Source organism: Lissotriton helveticus, chromosome 5_1 (genome assembly GCF_964261635.1).
Source record: "Lissotriton helveticus chromosome 5_1, aLisHel1.1, whole genome shotgun sequence".
Lineage (NCBI taxonomy): Eukaryota > Metazoa > Chordata > Amphibia > Caudata > Salamandridae > Lissotriton > Lissotriton helveticus.
Genome location: NC_136065.1, coordinates 1,736,891,076 through 1,736,907,757, shown reverse-complemented (window position 1 = coordinate 1,736,907,757; position 16,682 = coordinate 1,736,891,076). Strand labels below are relative to the sequence as shown.

Here is a 16,682-nt window from a genome sequence, read left to right as displayed (position 1 = left end):
AAACATTCATTTGGAGGTGCAGCTCATTCTATTAATATTCTTTAAATCACTTGATAAAAGAGTACTAATGTTTGTCACTCACAGTCAAGGTGGTTCGCTTAAATTAGGTGCCAGTAGCCAATAGAACCCTGATAACATATACATGTCTGCTTTACCTTTTACTCAACATGTACTTCCAATATCTGGTCCAAATTAAGTTGAGTTGATAATAAACAGGTAAAAAGCATACTTTGGCGAAGGCACCTGCAAAAAGCTTGGTACAGGAGTGACATGTTGTAAGAAAGCGCAGGGTATACATTTACAAGGGTCAAACTCTTCCGAGGATACCTAAAATTAGTATCAACATTTTGTATGCAGCATTTGCAGGTAAACACTTGGTTACATTTTTCATCTGACATCTAGGTTACCATCCCACCAGTGAATAAAGGTGGACATAACACCAAATACTAACAGAGGTCAGGCGATTTCATCACTGCTGAAGCCATCACTACACTTGCGGTAAACTGACACCAAGAAAAGTGGTTCAACATGGCAGTAAATCTCACTCAAATGATCACATTCAATCACATTTGTAAGGCACTGGAGAACAAGAGGACAAACACCCAGTTCCTACACACATCAAACGAACCCTACCTCATCTCTCTCTCGCTCCTTTTCTCTCTCGTCTCTGTCACCTACATCACCCGCAGTGCCTGCTGTGATTACCAGGGGTAAAAATCTGAGAAAGTGGCACAGGCCAAAACAGCGGTCCTCTGTATTAAAAAACTGACCTCCAAGGACTTCAGCCCGCCAGGGAAATGCCTGATGGAATAAATTGCCAGTCTGGCCCTGCATGAGATTAATGCCATTCCCAATAATATATTTAAAACAGACTGCAGTCACAAATTAATTGAGTCCTCATCAAATACTTTCTCTCACAAATGGGATCCAGCACAATAGCGCAGCATAAACACCAACTATCTTTCAGGTACCAACACTTTCAGCAGAAAGTCAAGGAAATCCAGTCGTGGACGGTGCAGGTAAGCGCGGTGAGGCGGGAAAGTTAACAGACAACAGAAAAGGATTTATTTATTCAATTTTCTCTATTCCGTCATCTGTCGACTCCCGCCCCGCTCCTGCTACACCGTGCTTACCTGCCTCGGCCGCCGCTGAGGGTATCATAAGGTATGTAGATCTTTAACGGTATTTAAGTTCAACAGCAGTGACTTACTTCGTGTCAAAAGGGTGGAGAAGGTCTTTAGCCCTGCAGTAGCGCTGTCTGCATACCACAATTAATGCCACAAACGAAGCTAGAAAGATTGTAGCCAAGACACCGATGGCCACTATAACCACAGTTTCCATTTCTTCTGAACTGCAAGTGGCTTCCGCAGCTTTACAGTGTTTAATCATCACTTCAGAGAAGCATAATTTTCATCTGAAAAGCAATTAGAATGGCATTTTAGGCTCAAGATTAAGAAACAAAAAACTATTACACAAAATTATCTAAAATTCAGTGAGAAACATTCACTGCAGTTTTTGTAATTCAATGTAGAGCATAAGTGAACATTAAATTCTGTTGTCTAAATGTTCCCCTCATTTACAGAAAAACATGCCATAACTGCACCCATTATATACATTTTACCAAAAAGAATTAACCTCTATAACTATGTTCATATTAGTACTTTAGTTTACAAAGTTAAAACATTTGCTTAATCTGAGCAGAATGTTCACAGACAGGTTTACAACACAATGAAAGCGGTTATACACACTCATAATTTTAGAACTGTCAGATATTTAATTGTGTTGTAAGAAACAATGAGAGTATTTAGTGTTGTTTTCAAATGTTACTGTTTGTCATAAGAGCACCCTCACCTGAGGAAGGTTCTGTACTTTTTTTTTAATTAAGTTTTATTGGTATTTTTACGGGTGGTAAGACTGAAACCTAATTTGACCCCAGGGGTCATGCTGTCATCCTACTCTATTCTCTTTCACAATCTTTACAATGTACGTCTGGGAATAGAAGACATCTTTTCTTTATGGTTATCTGAGAAGTTTACTGACCACTATGCCTACTGGCTGTGCTAACTGCAAGAGTCACATACATTTGTAATGTTACATTTTATTTTATAGCTACTGTTGTCTCTATGATTACTTCTTTCTATTTATATGACAGCACAGAGTAATCAGCCTTTTCAAGATATGAGCACCACATTTATTGGCTTGGAAACTGATTAATAAAAATTAATAAAATTAGTAGTCAAGTCGAAGATTTCTTTATTGGGTTAATATTTTAAAACCATTAAAAAGTTGCATTAAATATTACAAACATTTTAAAAAGAGACATTAATAAATCAAATAGGCACTGTATGCATATCAGGGACATTTTTTCTGATACTCACCACACTATTTACAAAACTTAATACAGCAGAACAAATGGGCAAAGAATGGCAATAAAACCACTGAGCTTCTCATGTAAGTAGTATTGAAGTTATTTCTACAGCACTAAAGAGTTAAGCCCTGAGGCTTCCTCCAAAGGCAGTCCGTTGCCAAGGGGACAGAAGATATGATACATATTGTAAAACCCACAATCGCTGTTACTGATTAAGGTCAGCTATTAGTCTAGACTAACCTAACAAGGTAGGTTTAGACACTACTACTCTTTCTTTTGTTGTCGCTGAATCTGTTGTTAATAACAAAGTTCTAGAAGCAGGTGCTGCCACTGACGGTATGCTAAATCTTCCTCAAAAGAATAAGGACTCACAATATAAGGGAGATATTAAAATTGGAACATTTAGTAGTCATAACCTCTCTCCAATATGATTTTTCTGAAGTTATTTATTTTTAGAGATTGGTAAAACTTTCTTTCAGTGATCAAAGATATCTATAAAAAATAATTGATTTAACCCCTTGTTGCATTCAATATAATACAACAGGGGGTTAAATCAAGTCACTGAGTAATTCCATGACAATGTAGAGAAATGAGACCGAAGGCCGAGTTCTTCTATAAAGTGGGGCAATACTGAGGTATCTTACCATACCATTTTAAAGTAATGCAGATGGTAGTTTATTCCTTACAATAAACGGTCTCACCATCACTCTCCCCACAACCTCTAAAGTCTTTGAGATCCTGCTGAAACATATGAAACAGATAGCTTGATTCCAGACATGATGAATAAAAGCTGAATATACAGTGCAAATTTAAACACACCAGAAAGCAGTTAGTAATTTGATGTAAACACATATTGGAATCAGATTTAACAAGCATTTACAATGCAATGGTTTCGCCTTTGGAAAAGTTTGAGCTATTGGCATTGTAAATGACAAAATTTGTATTTATGTGTTGGTTTTGAAAACAGATAAATAAATGGCATTGTCATTTACATTGCCATTAGCTTAATCTCTCCTTACAAGATGTATGTGCACTGTGGGGTTTCCAGGGCTGAGGCCCGCGAGCCCAGACACTCATTAAAACCCACACGTTTTTTACATGCAAATCAGGAGGCCTCGGCCACAGAACAGAGCTATCATTTCAGGGCCCGTTTTTAGGAGGCCGGCGTCACCCCACCCCGCTGACTATCTTAAGCTTGCAAAAAATAAAAGCGAAATCATAGATTTGAGACCCCCCTTCTGCTTCAGGAACAAAACCTTAGTCTTTTCCACTGAAAGGCTGAGGCTTTGTGTGTTGCAACCGGAAGAGCCGTGTGTCAAGCAGGGCCCTTCAAGGAGGCACAGGCCCGTATGGCAGTGAGAGAGGGAGAAAGAGAGGAATAAAGTAGGAGGCAAAGAAAAGCGCGAGAGGGGAGGCAGGAGAGAGAAGAGAACAGAATGACTGCAGGCAAACAAAGAGGGAAAAGAAGGAGTGGGAGAGAAAAAGGCAATAAAGAGAAGGCAAGGACGAAATAAAATAACCAAAGAGGGTGAGAGAGGAAAAGTGGGCAGATCGCGATTGTAGAGACAGAGGGCAGAGAAGTGCGAGTCTCTATCTTGCTGTCTGCTCAGGTCATCTACATATAATTGGTAATATTAGTCATACGTCCCAATAATCTCCCCAACATAAGGTAAGTTAAGGCAGCGTAATACGCTGTTACCGTGATTCTATGTAGTAGCGTCCTGAAAACACACCACCTCTGATCCACGCAAGATCCCCCCTGGATCTGTACCACTGCCAATGGGAAAGGATTCACCAAACGGGAGACAGCTCCGGTCCGTGAATCAAGGAGGTAAAAACATCAGGCTGTGTCCAGCCGGACGACGGAGCAAAACCCGGCCGCCGGGCAGAGCACAAGGGCGGGGGAAGAGTGGCTGGCTGTGCCCGGCCGGACGGCGGAGCAAAACCCGCCCGCCGGGCGGAGCACAAGGGCGGGGGAAGAGTACAGGAAAGGCTAATAACCTCGGAAACACAGATTCCGAAAAAAGAACGTAAATAAACGAACATAGACCTATGCTGTCCCTGAGATGGAATTAAGAGTACAGCACTAATGCAATCTCCAAACAAACGAACAACCAGGGAAGTAACCGCCGACAATAGCAGTCACACGGAGCACGGACAGTGGGAGAGGTATACAGAAAAGTCAGAGAAATCATGGAAAAACAGCACTGTTATAGATTGGGTAATGGCAGCTGGTTTAAAAGAAGGTGACTCCTGGTCTAAAAGGATGAAGAATTTCATAGACACAAAAGGCACCAACATTTGAGCTGAGACTAGAAGAGGAAGTAGGTCCTTGCAAAGAACAGGGCTAGGTGACACATCTTTGTTGCTTATTACTGCAGTATCCCAATGATTATCAAGTACCAACAGCAAGAATCGATAATCCAGTGGAACAATAAACACAGAAGACAGGTCAGGACTAATTATTGGATGTATGACGTTACAACGCATACTTTTACATCGCATGCCTTTACAACGCATACTTTTACAACGAATACCATTACAACGCATAGTGCTTTTAGGCGCTGGATAGTGATTTATTTAATTTACTATTCCAACTCCAGTCCCGGTGGATAGTAGGGTAGGTGTTGGATAGTAAATTAAATACATTCCCTATCCTAGAGTGCCCCCCAGCGCAATGCGTTGTAATGGTTTGCGTTGTAAAAGTTGCGTCGTAAAGGCACTGCGTGGTAAAAGTTGCGTTGTAAAGGTTGTTCACCCTAATTATTCATTACTGAAAAATATATTAAATGAGTGCGGTCTCAAATATATTGGAAAAATGTAAAGAAAATACGAGCTCTGCAGAACGCAAGTATGATTTACATGCTCTAGAAAAAACATCAATATTAAGAACCACACTCGAGAAGTAAAAGGTGCACATGCTCGCTCAGGCAAGACAGTATGACTGAGTGTTGGACAGCACCAGCTACCATCCAGTCCCTGCACCCTTCACATTGGTAAAGCATTAATACATGAACTAATATCCGAGGCCTCCAGTTACTACTATTTTGATTGGTTCAGATAATGGTGCTTGCTTGGCATACTAGAACAGCACAGACGTTTGCGTTTTTCCATGTTCAACGGGACACCGTCTAGTGTTTTGTGCACTGCTAAGTACCACACCAAAGTTGGTTCAGTTCCCTGGATAGGTGAGATTTTCCTGACCTAGGAGGAATGCCAATCTTAGAGATTCTACTGCCACAGCATACGATGTACGTGAATGGCCTTTGCTTGCTATGAGGTGTTTAACCTGTCAAAAGGCACTGCCACAAGTCATTCATCATGTCGCTAATTGTGTACCAAAACGTTAAGTCAAAAGTATTAAACAAATTACCTGTTCCGCCTTGCAGAAACATTTGTGTGTGCTGATGCCCTCAAAAATAAACCGAGAACCTTTTCACTCAATTGCCTTTGGTTGTTGCCTGACGTGTATATTTTAATTGCCTTATTGAGGACTGTGGCTGTGCCTGGCCGGACGGCGGAGCAAAACCCGGCCGCCGGGCGGAGCACAAGGGCGGGGGAAGTGTACAGGAAAGGCTAATAACCTCGGAAACACAGATTCCGAAAAAAGAACGTAAATAAACGAACATAGACCTATGCTGTACCTGAGATGGTATTAAGAGTACAGCACTAATGCAATCTCCAAACAACAAACGAACAGCCAGGGAAGTAACCGCCGACAATAGCAGTCACACGGAGCACGGACAGCGGGAGGGGGGGCGGGAATGGACAGCGGGAGGGGGGGGCGGGAACGGGCACACAAAAAGTGGGAGGGGGGGCAGGAACGGGCACACGGACAGCGGGAGGGGGGCGGGAATGGAGAGCGGGACATCGCGCAACCCACCCCTGAAAACGACACTTTAAAAATGGCGAAAACAAAGCTTGAAAAAAATAAATAAATAAACAACCGCCCACCGCCGCATGACGATCGCAAAGGGGCGGGATGAGTAAAAATCGCTGGAACGCCCACGAATTCGCTCGCAGAATGACGAGCAGATCTCTCTTCCAATGGCTAGCCTCCATTTATGGAGCTAGCCAATGGAAAGAGAGGGCGGGACAACACACACATACTGTAAACATTAGATTTCGCCTGCGACGAAAAGCTGCGCGGTGCGCAGCTTTCGACGAGGCGAAACCTAAAAAGGGATGCAGGTCAGAATGAGTAGTAACATGCAGAAAGAGCCTTTCTTTTTTGTAATGGACTTTGTGAAAGACCTAAACTAGCTGCCACATATCTCTACTTTTTGCTGATCACTGCAAAAGATTATAATAACAAAAATCGAATTTGTTTTTTCACTGCGAAAACTGCAGCTGCAATGATGTTCCATGACCTGCCTTTTGCCTTGGATGCTGGCTCTGGCAACAGACATTAAGTTGTAACAACTCAACTGTAATAAGTTAGTAAAGTTTAGCAGCTACATCAATTTCATATTACAGGTGCCTAGAGATGCCACAACTCATGTGTAAAAAAGAAACTGGATACAGTTTTCTATATTGGGATTGACGAATCCTGTGTATTATATATACATTCCTAATCATATGCAGAAGACATATTACCACTGGAAAATACAAAATATGTTTTCACATCGCCCAACCATTTTTAACCATATTTTGTATATTAGCTCCTCTAGGGCCATGTATTTCACACCATCTGAGTACTTCTGAGAATTCTAGATTAGATTAGGTTTCTTTCTCTGTTTTGCTATGTGCTAACAATTATAACCTTTGAAACTACCCATGTTATGTAACAGGATAGATCCAAATAGCTTTCACGAGCAGAGCATTCGGAGGCACGTGGACCAATTTTGATTCCAACTTGGACAATGGTGTTGTTTTAAAAAGGGATTTATCTATTCACCTGCACAAATATATATTTATCCTTGAACATAATACATATTTAGGTGGCCATATATACACAAACCCATACCCCTTTACTTCAACCTCTTCAATCCTTTATTTCTCAATCTCCAGTGACAAATTCTATATAACTGTTGCTTATGTCTAAATATGAATTTGAGAGACCGATGTATCCTGATCTTTCTCTCTGCTTTGATATGTATATTAGTATGCTCTGCAGAATTTTGGAACTTCGATGAATTGTCTTAAAGCTCAACAAGTCAGACGGGTTTTTGATTGGATTGAAATTAAAACTGAAAATGTATGACCCATTGTTCTTTCTCCTTAGTCTCATTTATTCAAAACAAAAAACTGTGACAGAAATGTTTCAATAAGTTAAACACATTCCTATTAGCTTGAGATACTTCGTTAGTCAAGCACAATGCTATGCTTTATAGTATTGGCAGCCTAGGCTCAACTTCCAAGACAAAACGTGCCCTTCATCAACATCTCTAGGGTAAAGAGGGTAACTTAGTCTAAAGTTTAAAGTTCTCTTGCAGGGCAACTTAGTCTTAAACCTCACATTGTCTTGCTTAATAGCTCTTTTGTTTCAGGCAGTCATATTAAGTAAAAATAGTCTAGACGTAGCCCTATGGAAATCAAACCTTGAAGGCTAGTGGTTTTCTTACACTAATTCATGATTCCGTTAATTTGTCAGGAAGAGGGTTATAGAGCCAGAGAGAGAGAGTGAGAAAGGACGAATTCCACAGAGGATGATAGAAGGTCATGACAGTCAGTTGGTTTTTATGCAACTGTTTGTGCTAAATATGTCAGAAATAGCAACTTGGCAACACAAGATATGCTCAAACTCTCTTTTATATGGAGCCTTGGGTCAATACAAGCGGTCAAGCGTCCAGACTCTTATGATGTCCCCAGTTGAATTCAACTGTGTTGGATTCTCATGTGAAGGACATCACCTGATCCGTAGTAGAGGGTTGCTTTGGGTCTGCTGAATCCCGCTGAATCTTCAATCTTGAATTTGTTACTTATGATTATAAGTAACACATTCAACAGTGAAGAAATAGGAGATCTTGCAGCAGCCTATTTCTTGCTTGTGTCTGACAAGTGAATCACCAACTACACACGAAAGTGCAAGCCAAAACCTACAGTGCTCTGGTACTCTAGAAGACAATAAACACTATCTTCATACAGGAAAGAAAATAAAATAAAAACAGAACTCCAGATGCCCTCATGATACAGATGTCCCTCCATAAAAACACGCAGACAGCTCAATACATTAGCCATGCAAAGTACTATACCAACACCAACAAGCATTGGCATAGCCAATAGGTCTCGTCTTTGGGACCTTATAAGTATTTAATCATGCAGCACAATATCCTTGGTGCAACATCAACTGTTGCATGGCTAAACACTTATAATGTCCCAAAGACGAGACCTATTGGCTATGCCAATGCAGAGCTGACTGCCATAGCAAGGAACTGTTTATCAATCTCCATCTTCCCTCAATCAATGTACGATTACCTTTTTGTAACCAGCTCAAGACCTACAGCTTCTCATAACGTTATCCAACCAATGCCTTGTCTCTGTCTAGTGTACTTAGCGTCATGATATTTGGTTCCTGGGAAATTGTGTGCTTCATGATTTGGCAATCATTCAATGCGTGTAGTTAAACATGATCTGCTAATGGTAAAGCAGCCTACCATCATGGACGGCTCTATAGCTATGCTGCACTGTCTACCCCAGCCATGAAATGCTTGTGCTGCAACCACAAATGTGAAATAGAAATAACTAATACACTGAACATGTCAGGGGCTCTCCCAAAATGGGATCAACAAAGCATTGAAAAAGCCAATAGGTCTCGTCTATTTAAGATCTACTGACTTTGTTAAGGTTTTGTAAGCCATGGTGCACGGCATGGAGGCTGTGCAACATGAATGAAGGTAAAGATGGAAAAAAGACACGCCGACACAGGCAATGTTGGCCATGTAATAGCGCTTTTATTTTTTTGGTGCTGTGCAACATGGGCAAAAAACATAACACTGACAAAGCTAATAGATCTTACATTGACGAGACATGGGCTACGCCAATGTTTGTTTGGAAGCTAAGAGTACTGTGAGCTTTAAGAATCCTTTCAGGGCATTGGGTGTGGTAGAATGAAAACCATAGAAATGAAAGTGATGACATAGCCAACCAATGGGTGGGCTCCAAGCTTTTTTCTGTTATTTTTTTGTAAAACATTAATAGATCTGACAGTGCATGCGCTGTCTCTGGTGAGAACTAAAAACAACTACTCCCTGTTAAGGAGTACAGAACCAGACAATGATCTGGTGAGTTTACAGAACAAGTGCAGATCATTGAAAAGAAATGAAGTTCTGACTAGTGCCTTCACTGCCATACCACATAAGAGCACAAGATCAGCTTTCATATAGGAGGATTCAATAATGAAAAACACATTGATATCATGCTAAACTAGTATTATAAATACATTCAAATTTATTACACTATATATTTATTACATTATATATTTCCCATTTATTTCGAGCCTCTGATACAAATATAATTTTGAACACCTTCGAAGCTGTTTTTCAAATTTGAGTGCAAACCGAAAATATGTTGCCTACAATTTAACGTGCGCTAATTAAGAAACAATAGCCAAATGAAAACAGAAAAAAATATTCACAAGGCACTGAAACAACAAGTTAAAATTATATTAAGAAAATCAAAGGCGCCATTCCCAAAAGTTGACGTCATTTCGTATTACTTTGACTGCACCAATGCCTTGCTGCTTAAAAGTGTTAAGATATCACTGCAGTGACCAAGAGCGGTGTAGGAACCTACCACACCCTGCCTCCCCATATTTAAGTATCCCTGAATCAGTTACAAGAAAGAAATGCCTTTGCACTTACTGCTACACCCAGCCCACATGCATGCACCCATGGCACAGGACGTTAGTACTTTCAAAAACCAAACCATGCCGCAATTGTACAGAACTGTTTTAGTAGCAGATTCTGAAAGTAAGCATACAAGTTTTCATGCGCGCTTTTCAAAAAGAGCGAAATTGAATGGCTATCTAAGCAGCTAATCAACTCTGAGGGCCATGAAACGGATTTATAAACATTGTGAAAATAATTATTTTACATGATACTTTCAAAGGCAAAAGATGAGAAGATCGCACACAAGATGGAAAAAAAATAGACTCACAAACTCTGTTAGAAAAACAAGAAGTTATTGAAAGTTGGGGATTTGTGGCAGAAGGGAGGGGTCGTTACCTTTGCCCATTTGCAGGCCACTTATGGCCTAGCGGAGACAGAACTGTTCCGGTACATGCAGGTTAGACATGCACCACAGTCCCTGTTACCACCAGATACGAGTCCTGAAGAATCCTCTCCGTTGGAGGATAAGCTCCTGACGGACCACCTCAAAAAAAAGGCAATCTCACTGACCTACAGGAAAATAGTCAATAATCGCCCAGACCTCACAGTGACATTGAAGGCCCCGTGTGAGCGCGAGTTGGGAGGCATTGATGAGGCGGCTTGGCAGGAATCTCTGGCGTCCCCTAGAGAAGCTGCAATTCCATCAAGACTCAGGCTATTGCAATTAAACATTTTACACAGCACATACTACACTAGGACACTCCTGCATAAGATACATCGTGCAGACACACCACTCGGTCTTAAACAGTGCGGAAAGGCAGGCATGTTCTACCATACTATTTGGATATGCCCCAAAGTTGTAGATTATTGGATGGCGGTGATGAGGACACTCTACCAGGGCACACATGTAACCACACTGCCAGACCCGAGATGCTGCCTACTCAATATATGGGAACCAACAGATTTAAATATGATTGCGCAAGACTCGGTAACCTTAGGCATGACGGTCGCAAAAAGAAATACTGAACAGCGCTGGGGATCTGGTGTTAGCCCCACTCTCAATCAATGGAGCAAAGACGTGGACATGGCGATGGTGGCAGAGAAGTCAGTATATATCCATCGAGGCTGCCGAAAAAATGGGAGAAGGTCTGGGGAGGATGGAACACCTACCGGGGCAATATATGTGAACCCCCTCCGCTGGAGGAATCGGACTCTGATGCTAATGCATGAACAATCTATGCTAAACGATCTCTTGGTTCATATGTCTTTGGGAAGCGCAGGGATGCAGGAGATGGAATTACGGGATGTGTTCTGTGAGACATACAAGAACGAATATATGTACACGGTAGATTTGTGTCCACATGCCATGCAAAATACACTGTCATTGAAATGCTATGCAAAATGTTCAATAAAAAGAAAAAGAAAAAAGAAACGCGAGCAAAAAGAAGACGGAGAAGGTGGAGCGAGTGAGTGGCCGGGACGTGTGGGCGAGGAGAGAGGCGCGCACGCTTGGGAGAGCAGTCTGCTCATTTTCAAGCACTTCACTCATGCTTGTGGCATACCCCTGCTCGCTCCCGCAAGATGGATGCCCCCACAAGCACAAGTGTGTGTTTCAAAATTAGCAGAGCAACGGCTAAAGGCCCTCCTAAGCAGCGCATGCGCACTGCGTAAGCGAGACCTAAAAACTAAGCCACAAACAGAAGCAGAACACTTTTCAACACAATTAAGCACTTCATCAAAGCCCTGCCTGACCCAACTATCCCCCACTTTACAGACTAGTGCAATGCCATCAACCTCTTCTTCAGTGTAAGAAATGAAGAAGATTTGACAGCAAATCAACAACACCAAGCTTGTTTCTCCTTTTATGACCACTTCTTTTCATAGATTGCCACAATGCTCATCCTTCAAAGCCCTGATCTCACAGACCTCACTAACATACTTCCTATGAAGATGGTGCCTTCACTTTCTCCTTTATCAAAGCTCTATCACTGTAAGCCTTCTCAATCCTACTCACCAATGTCAATGGTGAGTCAATGCTTCCCTTGCTCACAAAATATTCACAGAAGCTCTTAAGACAGGTCAGATCCTCCCACTCCTAAAGAAACCTATATTAGACCTTGATGACCTCTCCAACTAACTAGTGGCCCATCATCCACCTATGATTCTTTCTACTATACTTTCAACCCCAAGATCACCTCAGTGCTAATAATCTTCTGTATGACTACCAATCTGGCATCACACTGCCGCATAGAGCCCTCTATCTCGCACATCATAGACAACACCCTCCTGACCACAAATGAAGCTGCCTTTGACACAGTTTACTAACCAACCCTCCGCCACACCCTGGAGTCTCGAATGAGATTCACTAGCAATGTCTTTCACTGGTTCTCCTCCTACCATTCCAGGTTGTTCACATGGGCTCCCCCAGGTTCCAAAAGAGCTCTACCACCTTCCAAGTCCCCAGTTTTCCATAAGGTCTTTTACGGTCTTCAATCTCTACATCGAGCCCCTTGGGGCTATACTCACAGATAATAACATCAAGATTCATCAATATGCCGATGATACACCACTCAACCTAAACGTCTCTTCTGGTCCAGACATCAGGAGCGCACCCTCTATAGGAGAACTGGGGCATTGCTCCCCCATATCTGTTGCCCCTATAGTAAATGTTCAGTTAAGCTGTGCTTTTTTTCCAGGCATGACTGGGAGACTTTCAGTGAAGGTTGGGGCAGGTCTTAAGGGACTGCAGTCTGCAGGCTGAGCAGGGAAGCAGTCTTAAATTGAAATGCGCAATTTGGTTTAGAAGGGTGGCTTGCTGTGTCCAGTCTGGCATGTGAATTTGAGGCCTCTCCCTACTTTTTCACCAGACAGTCACAGCCCCACCTCTCACGGTCTCCTGAGGAGCACTGGGTACACTTGCCCGACCTAATCATGGTGTTGCTCTCATGTAGTTTACTAACATGAACAGCAAGAGAGCAGCACCTGGACTGGCGCATAAGCAGTAGAAGCAGACACAAGGCGGCGTCTAGTCCCTCCACACTTGAATCAAAACGGAGTTGACAGAAAATGGCCAATCGCTGTATGGCTTTATTTTGAAGCCATGCAGTGATAGGCCATTTTCTATCTGTACCCAGCTATCTTCCCGTCATGCCCCAGGGCCAGTAACGCAAGGCAGTGGAAGAGGCAAGAGAGTGTCTATATGTGTCCTCCTCCGGTCATCCGCATCTGATGTTAGCACCTGCTTGTGGGTTTGGAGGATAGAGCAGGTCCAACTCTTCAACAGCTCTACGGACTGTCAGCAGCAACAAATACAAATATGGAAGGTATCAGGCCTGTGAAGGGTGATAAAAGTATTGAGAAAGCAATAACCAAAGAATATACATTAAAAAAAATTAAACCAGTTAGTTGTGTGTTTTTAATGCTCTCACAGACACTATTATGTAATTAAAAACCATTCGATCTTTTCTCATTTTATCACAATGGATTGTTGCTCAGTTCGGAAGATGCAAGACCTTTGCCTTACTAGTGCTGAATGCAGTGACGGCTGGTAAGGAATGGTGGTGGGGGGTAGGTGGAGGCAGGAAGGCATGGGGAGGTCGGGCGTAGAATCTTTTTTTATAAAAAAGAATATTTACCTGCTGGTCACCGGTCGCCAGCCGCCACACTGCTCTGATGTAGGAAACAGCAAGCACCAGGCTCCCATACCCTCCCTAGCAAATCACGATGCTGCTGTCACCAGCATTTATTCTTGCTTATTCAAGCTAAACACCACGTTTGTCTGTTGCTGTAAATTGTTTTAATTCCACATTTGGTTTAAACCTCTTTTCATGTTATGTTCAGTTTTCAAACAATATACATTTATAACCATTTCATTTAAAAAAAATAAAAAAAATTCTCTAGTAATTCTTTTCAGCGTTATACATTATATTTATAATCATGAAATTTATGTTGAGCCCAATGCATTTCGGCACCTGTCTGGTACCTTCATCAGGAGCCAATCTGTCAGACGTTACCGATCTTCCACGAAGATCGGTAACGTCTGACACAGGGCAGCGGTTTCCTTTTACTTTGAACAACGGGCGTGGATACAGATGAAATTGAATACAAGAAAACGAGAGACATAATTTCGGAAATTGGAGAAAGAAAAATAGCGGTTACTGTGAAACTTGCGTGGTTACACCAATTCTGAGAGGTTGTTTCAATCAGATTGGCCCCTGATGTCCTGCAGATGGATTGGTGGAGAATGGCAAACTGTAAGGTTTGTCAGCTTTGATCGGTTTATTCTAGGCACCATTGGCAATAACAGCATACAGACATGAAGGTGCTTCAACGCCCTGCCCAAAAACTTGCTGAATGTCTATATCACCACTACTAAAACTGAGTGCTCTGTAGATGCATTTAGCGGCACAGGCCCTAGGATTCTGAGCTAGACCATAACATACAACACAACAAAAGAACTTTCCTTGAAAGAGAGACCATTGGTTCAAGGAACTAAGATCTGCTGTGAAACACACTATCAGTACTAATCAAACTTTGTAACAAAAAACAATTACTTACATTTTCAAAAAAGATGTTATGTGCAAGTATGGTGTTGATTGCACTAAGTGGAATTAAAATTCAGAAATGGTACAATGAGAAAGTTTATCTCTCAGATGATAGCTACAGAAAAATGTGTCTGTTCACATAAGAGTGAATCCAAGAATACTCCTGAATGTAACACCTACTCTGGCATGGATTGGGTGATATTTTTGCCCTTTTCCGAAGCTCTGTAGGAACACTTAATGCCAATTCAGTTTGCAGTGCTGAGAGAATATCGTAGGGCGGTTGGGGGAAAGGGAGGAAGTGATGCAGATTCGTAGAGAAGCATTAAGAAGAGAGCGAGAGAAAAAAGAAGGTGAGAGAACGTAGAAAAGAAGGAAATTAAATTATGAGGAAGGAACCAAGAAAGTAAAAGAACATAGGTAGTCAGATAAGGACTAAAGAAGAAAAGTCAGATGAGAGAACAAAAAGTAGTAACAATGAAGGAGATATGAAACAGGCAGACAAAAATGAAGACGGAAAGAAAGAGAGAGAAAGTAATAAAAACAAGAAGCTACAAGAGAGAGAGATGACGCTCCAATAGTGTATGCCACACAGAGCCATAGCAGAGACAGATATAGAGTGATAGGAACAAAAAGCAGGTATGTTAGAATAACATGTGACCAAAGAAACTGGGAAAGTGAATGGTTAAAACAAAGGGGAAAAGAAAGAAAAAGGAGAGGAAAAAAAGGTAAAAAAATTAATGCATTAAATTAAAACAAACAAGAAGGAATATGGAAACGTGTGAAGTACCGAAAAACAATAAAGAGAACAGATAAGCAAGGAGGAAAAGAAAGGAGGGAGGAAGAGAGTAATGAAGGGAGGAAGGGAGGAAGGAAGGAAGGAGGGAGGAAGGAAGGAAGGAAGGAAGGAAGGAAGGAAGGAAGGAAGGAAGGAAGGAAGGAAGGAAGGAAGGAAGGAAGGAAGGAAGGAAGGAAGGAAGGAAGGAAGGAAGGAAGGAAGGAAGGAAGGAAGGAATGGAGTTTAAAATAAAAGAAGGAAAAAGAAAAGCGGACAAGAAAGAAAGATGCACTGGAATAAATAAGAGAGCCAGAAATGGTAAAACAGAGAATGAAAAGGAACACTGTAAGAAAAACAGTCTAGCCATCCATCAGGATCGCCAAAACGGAATTCATTAATGATTCCGTATAAAAGTGAAGAATAAACAAAGACTAGATGTGAAGCACGCACTCTTTGTGAAAATGAGGAAGAAGAAAAAACAAAAGACTCCACAACCTTGCGGATACCAGGAAAAAAGAGTGATTGAAAAAAGAGGTGACAAGGAAGTGAGGTAGACAACTGAGTAAATGGATTCATATATAAAAATTCCTAACTTAAAAAGAAATTGAATGAGACAAAAACGTAATTTAGGAAAGATGATGAAAACAAAATACCATTTTACTTACTCTTGTACAAATAAGTAGCAAAGCCTCATCTGGAGTATCGATCCTATCATGCCGATCTCATCTGTGGTATTGGGCCAGATCAGGAGGCCTCGTCTGGAGTTCTGGGAACAGATTGTAGGTTTCATCTGTAGTATTGGTGCAGAGCAAGAGGTCTCATCTACAGTACTGTGACCAGTGAAAAGGCCTCTTCTGTGGGATTGGTCCAGAGCAGGGGGTGTCGTCTGGAGTACTGTGACCAGTTTGGAGGTCTTTTATGTAGGATTGGTCCACACCAGAGGGCCTCGTCTGGAGTGCTGATCTAGATACTGAGCTTTGAAGGACTCACTCAGAGCCTCATATCTTGCTCGAGAGACTTCACTTGGAGCATGGACATTTCGTCCAGATTTAAAGCCCTTTCTGGACTATTTGGCTCATTATGGGGGACTTGATTCCTTCATTAATGCCCAGCTCTGAAGTCTTCGTCTGGAGTGTGTTGCCCAGATCGGAAGGCCTCAAATCGAGCACAAAGCCTGGAGGCCTCACTCCACAAATGGCAACCAATAAGATCCATGTTTAAACAAT

General features: G+C 41.8%; 1 protein-coding gene across 2 annotated transcripts in view; it reads right to left on the bottom strand.

Annotated features, from left to right (window-relative positions):
- The window catches only part of TMEM98 (transmembrane protein 98), a 384,773-nt gene that overhangs the window by 138,880 nt on the left and 229,211 nt on the right, over positions 1–16,682 (bottom strand). For both annotated transcript variants that reach the window (XM_078645018.1, XM_078645017.1), the window contains exon 3: positions 1,211–1,414. In XM_078645018.1, the coding sequence (XP_078501144.1) occupies positions 1,211–1,389 (179 nt within the window). In that variant the 5' untranslated portion in view covers positions 1,390–1,414. The remainder of the gene's footprint in view (positions 1–1,210; positions 1,415–16,682) is intronic.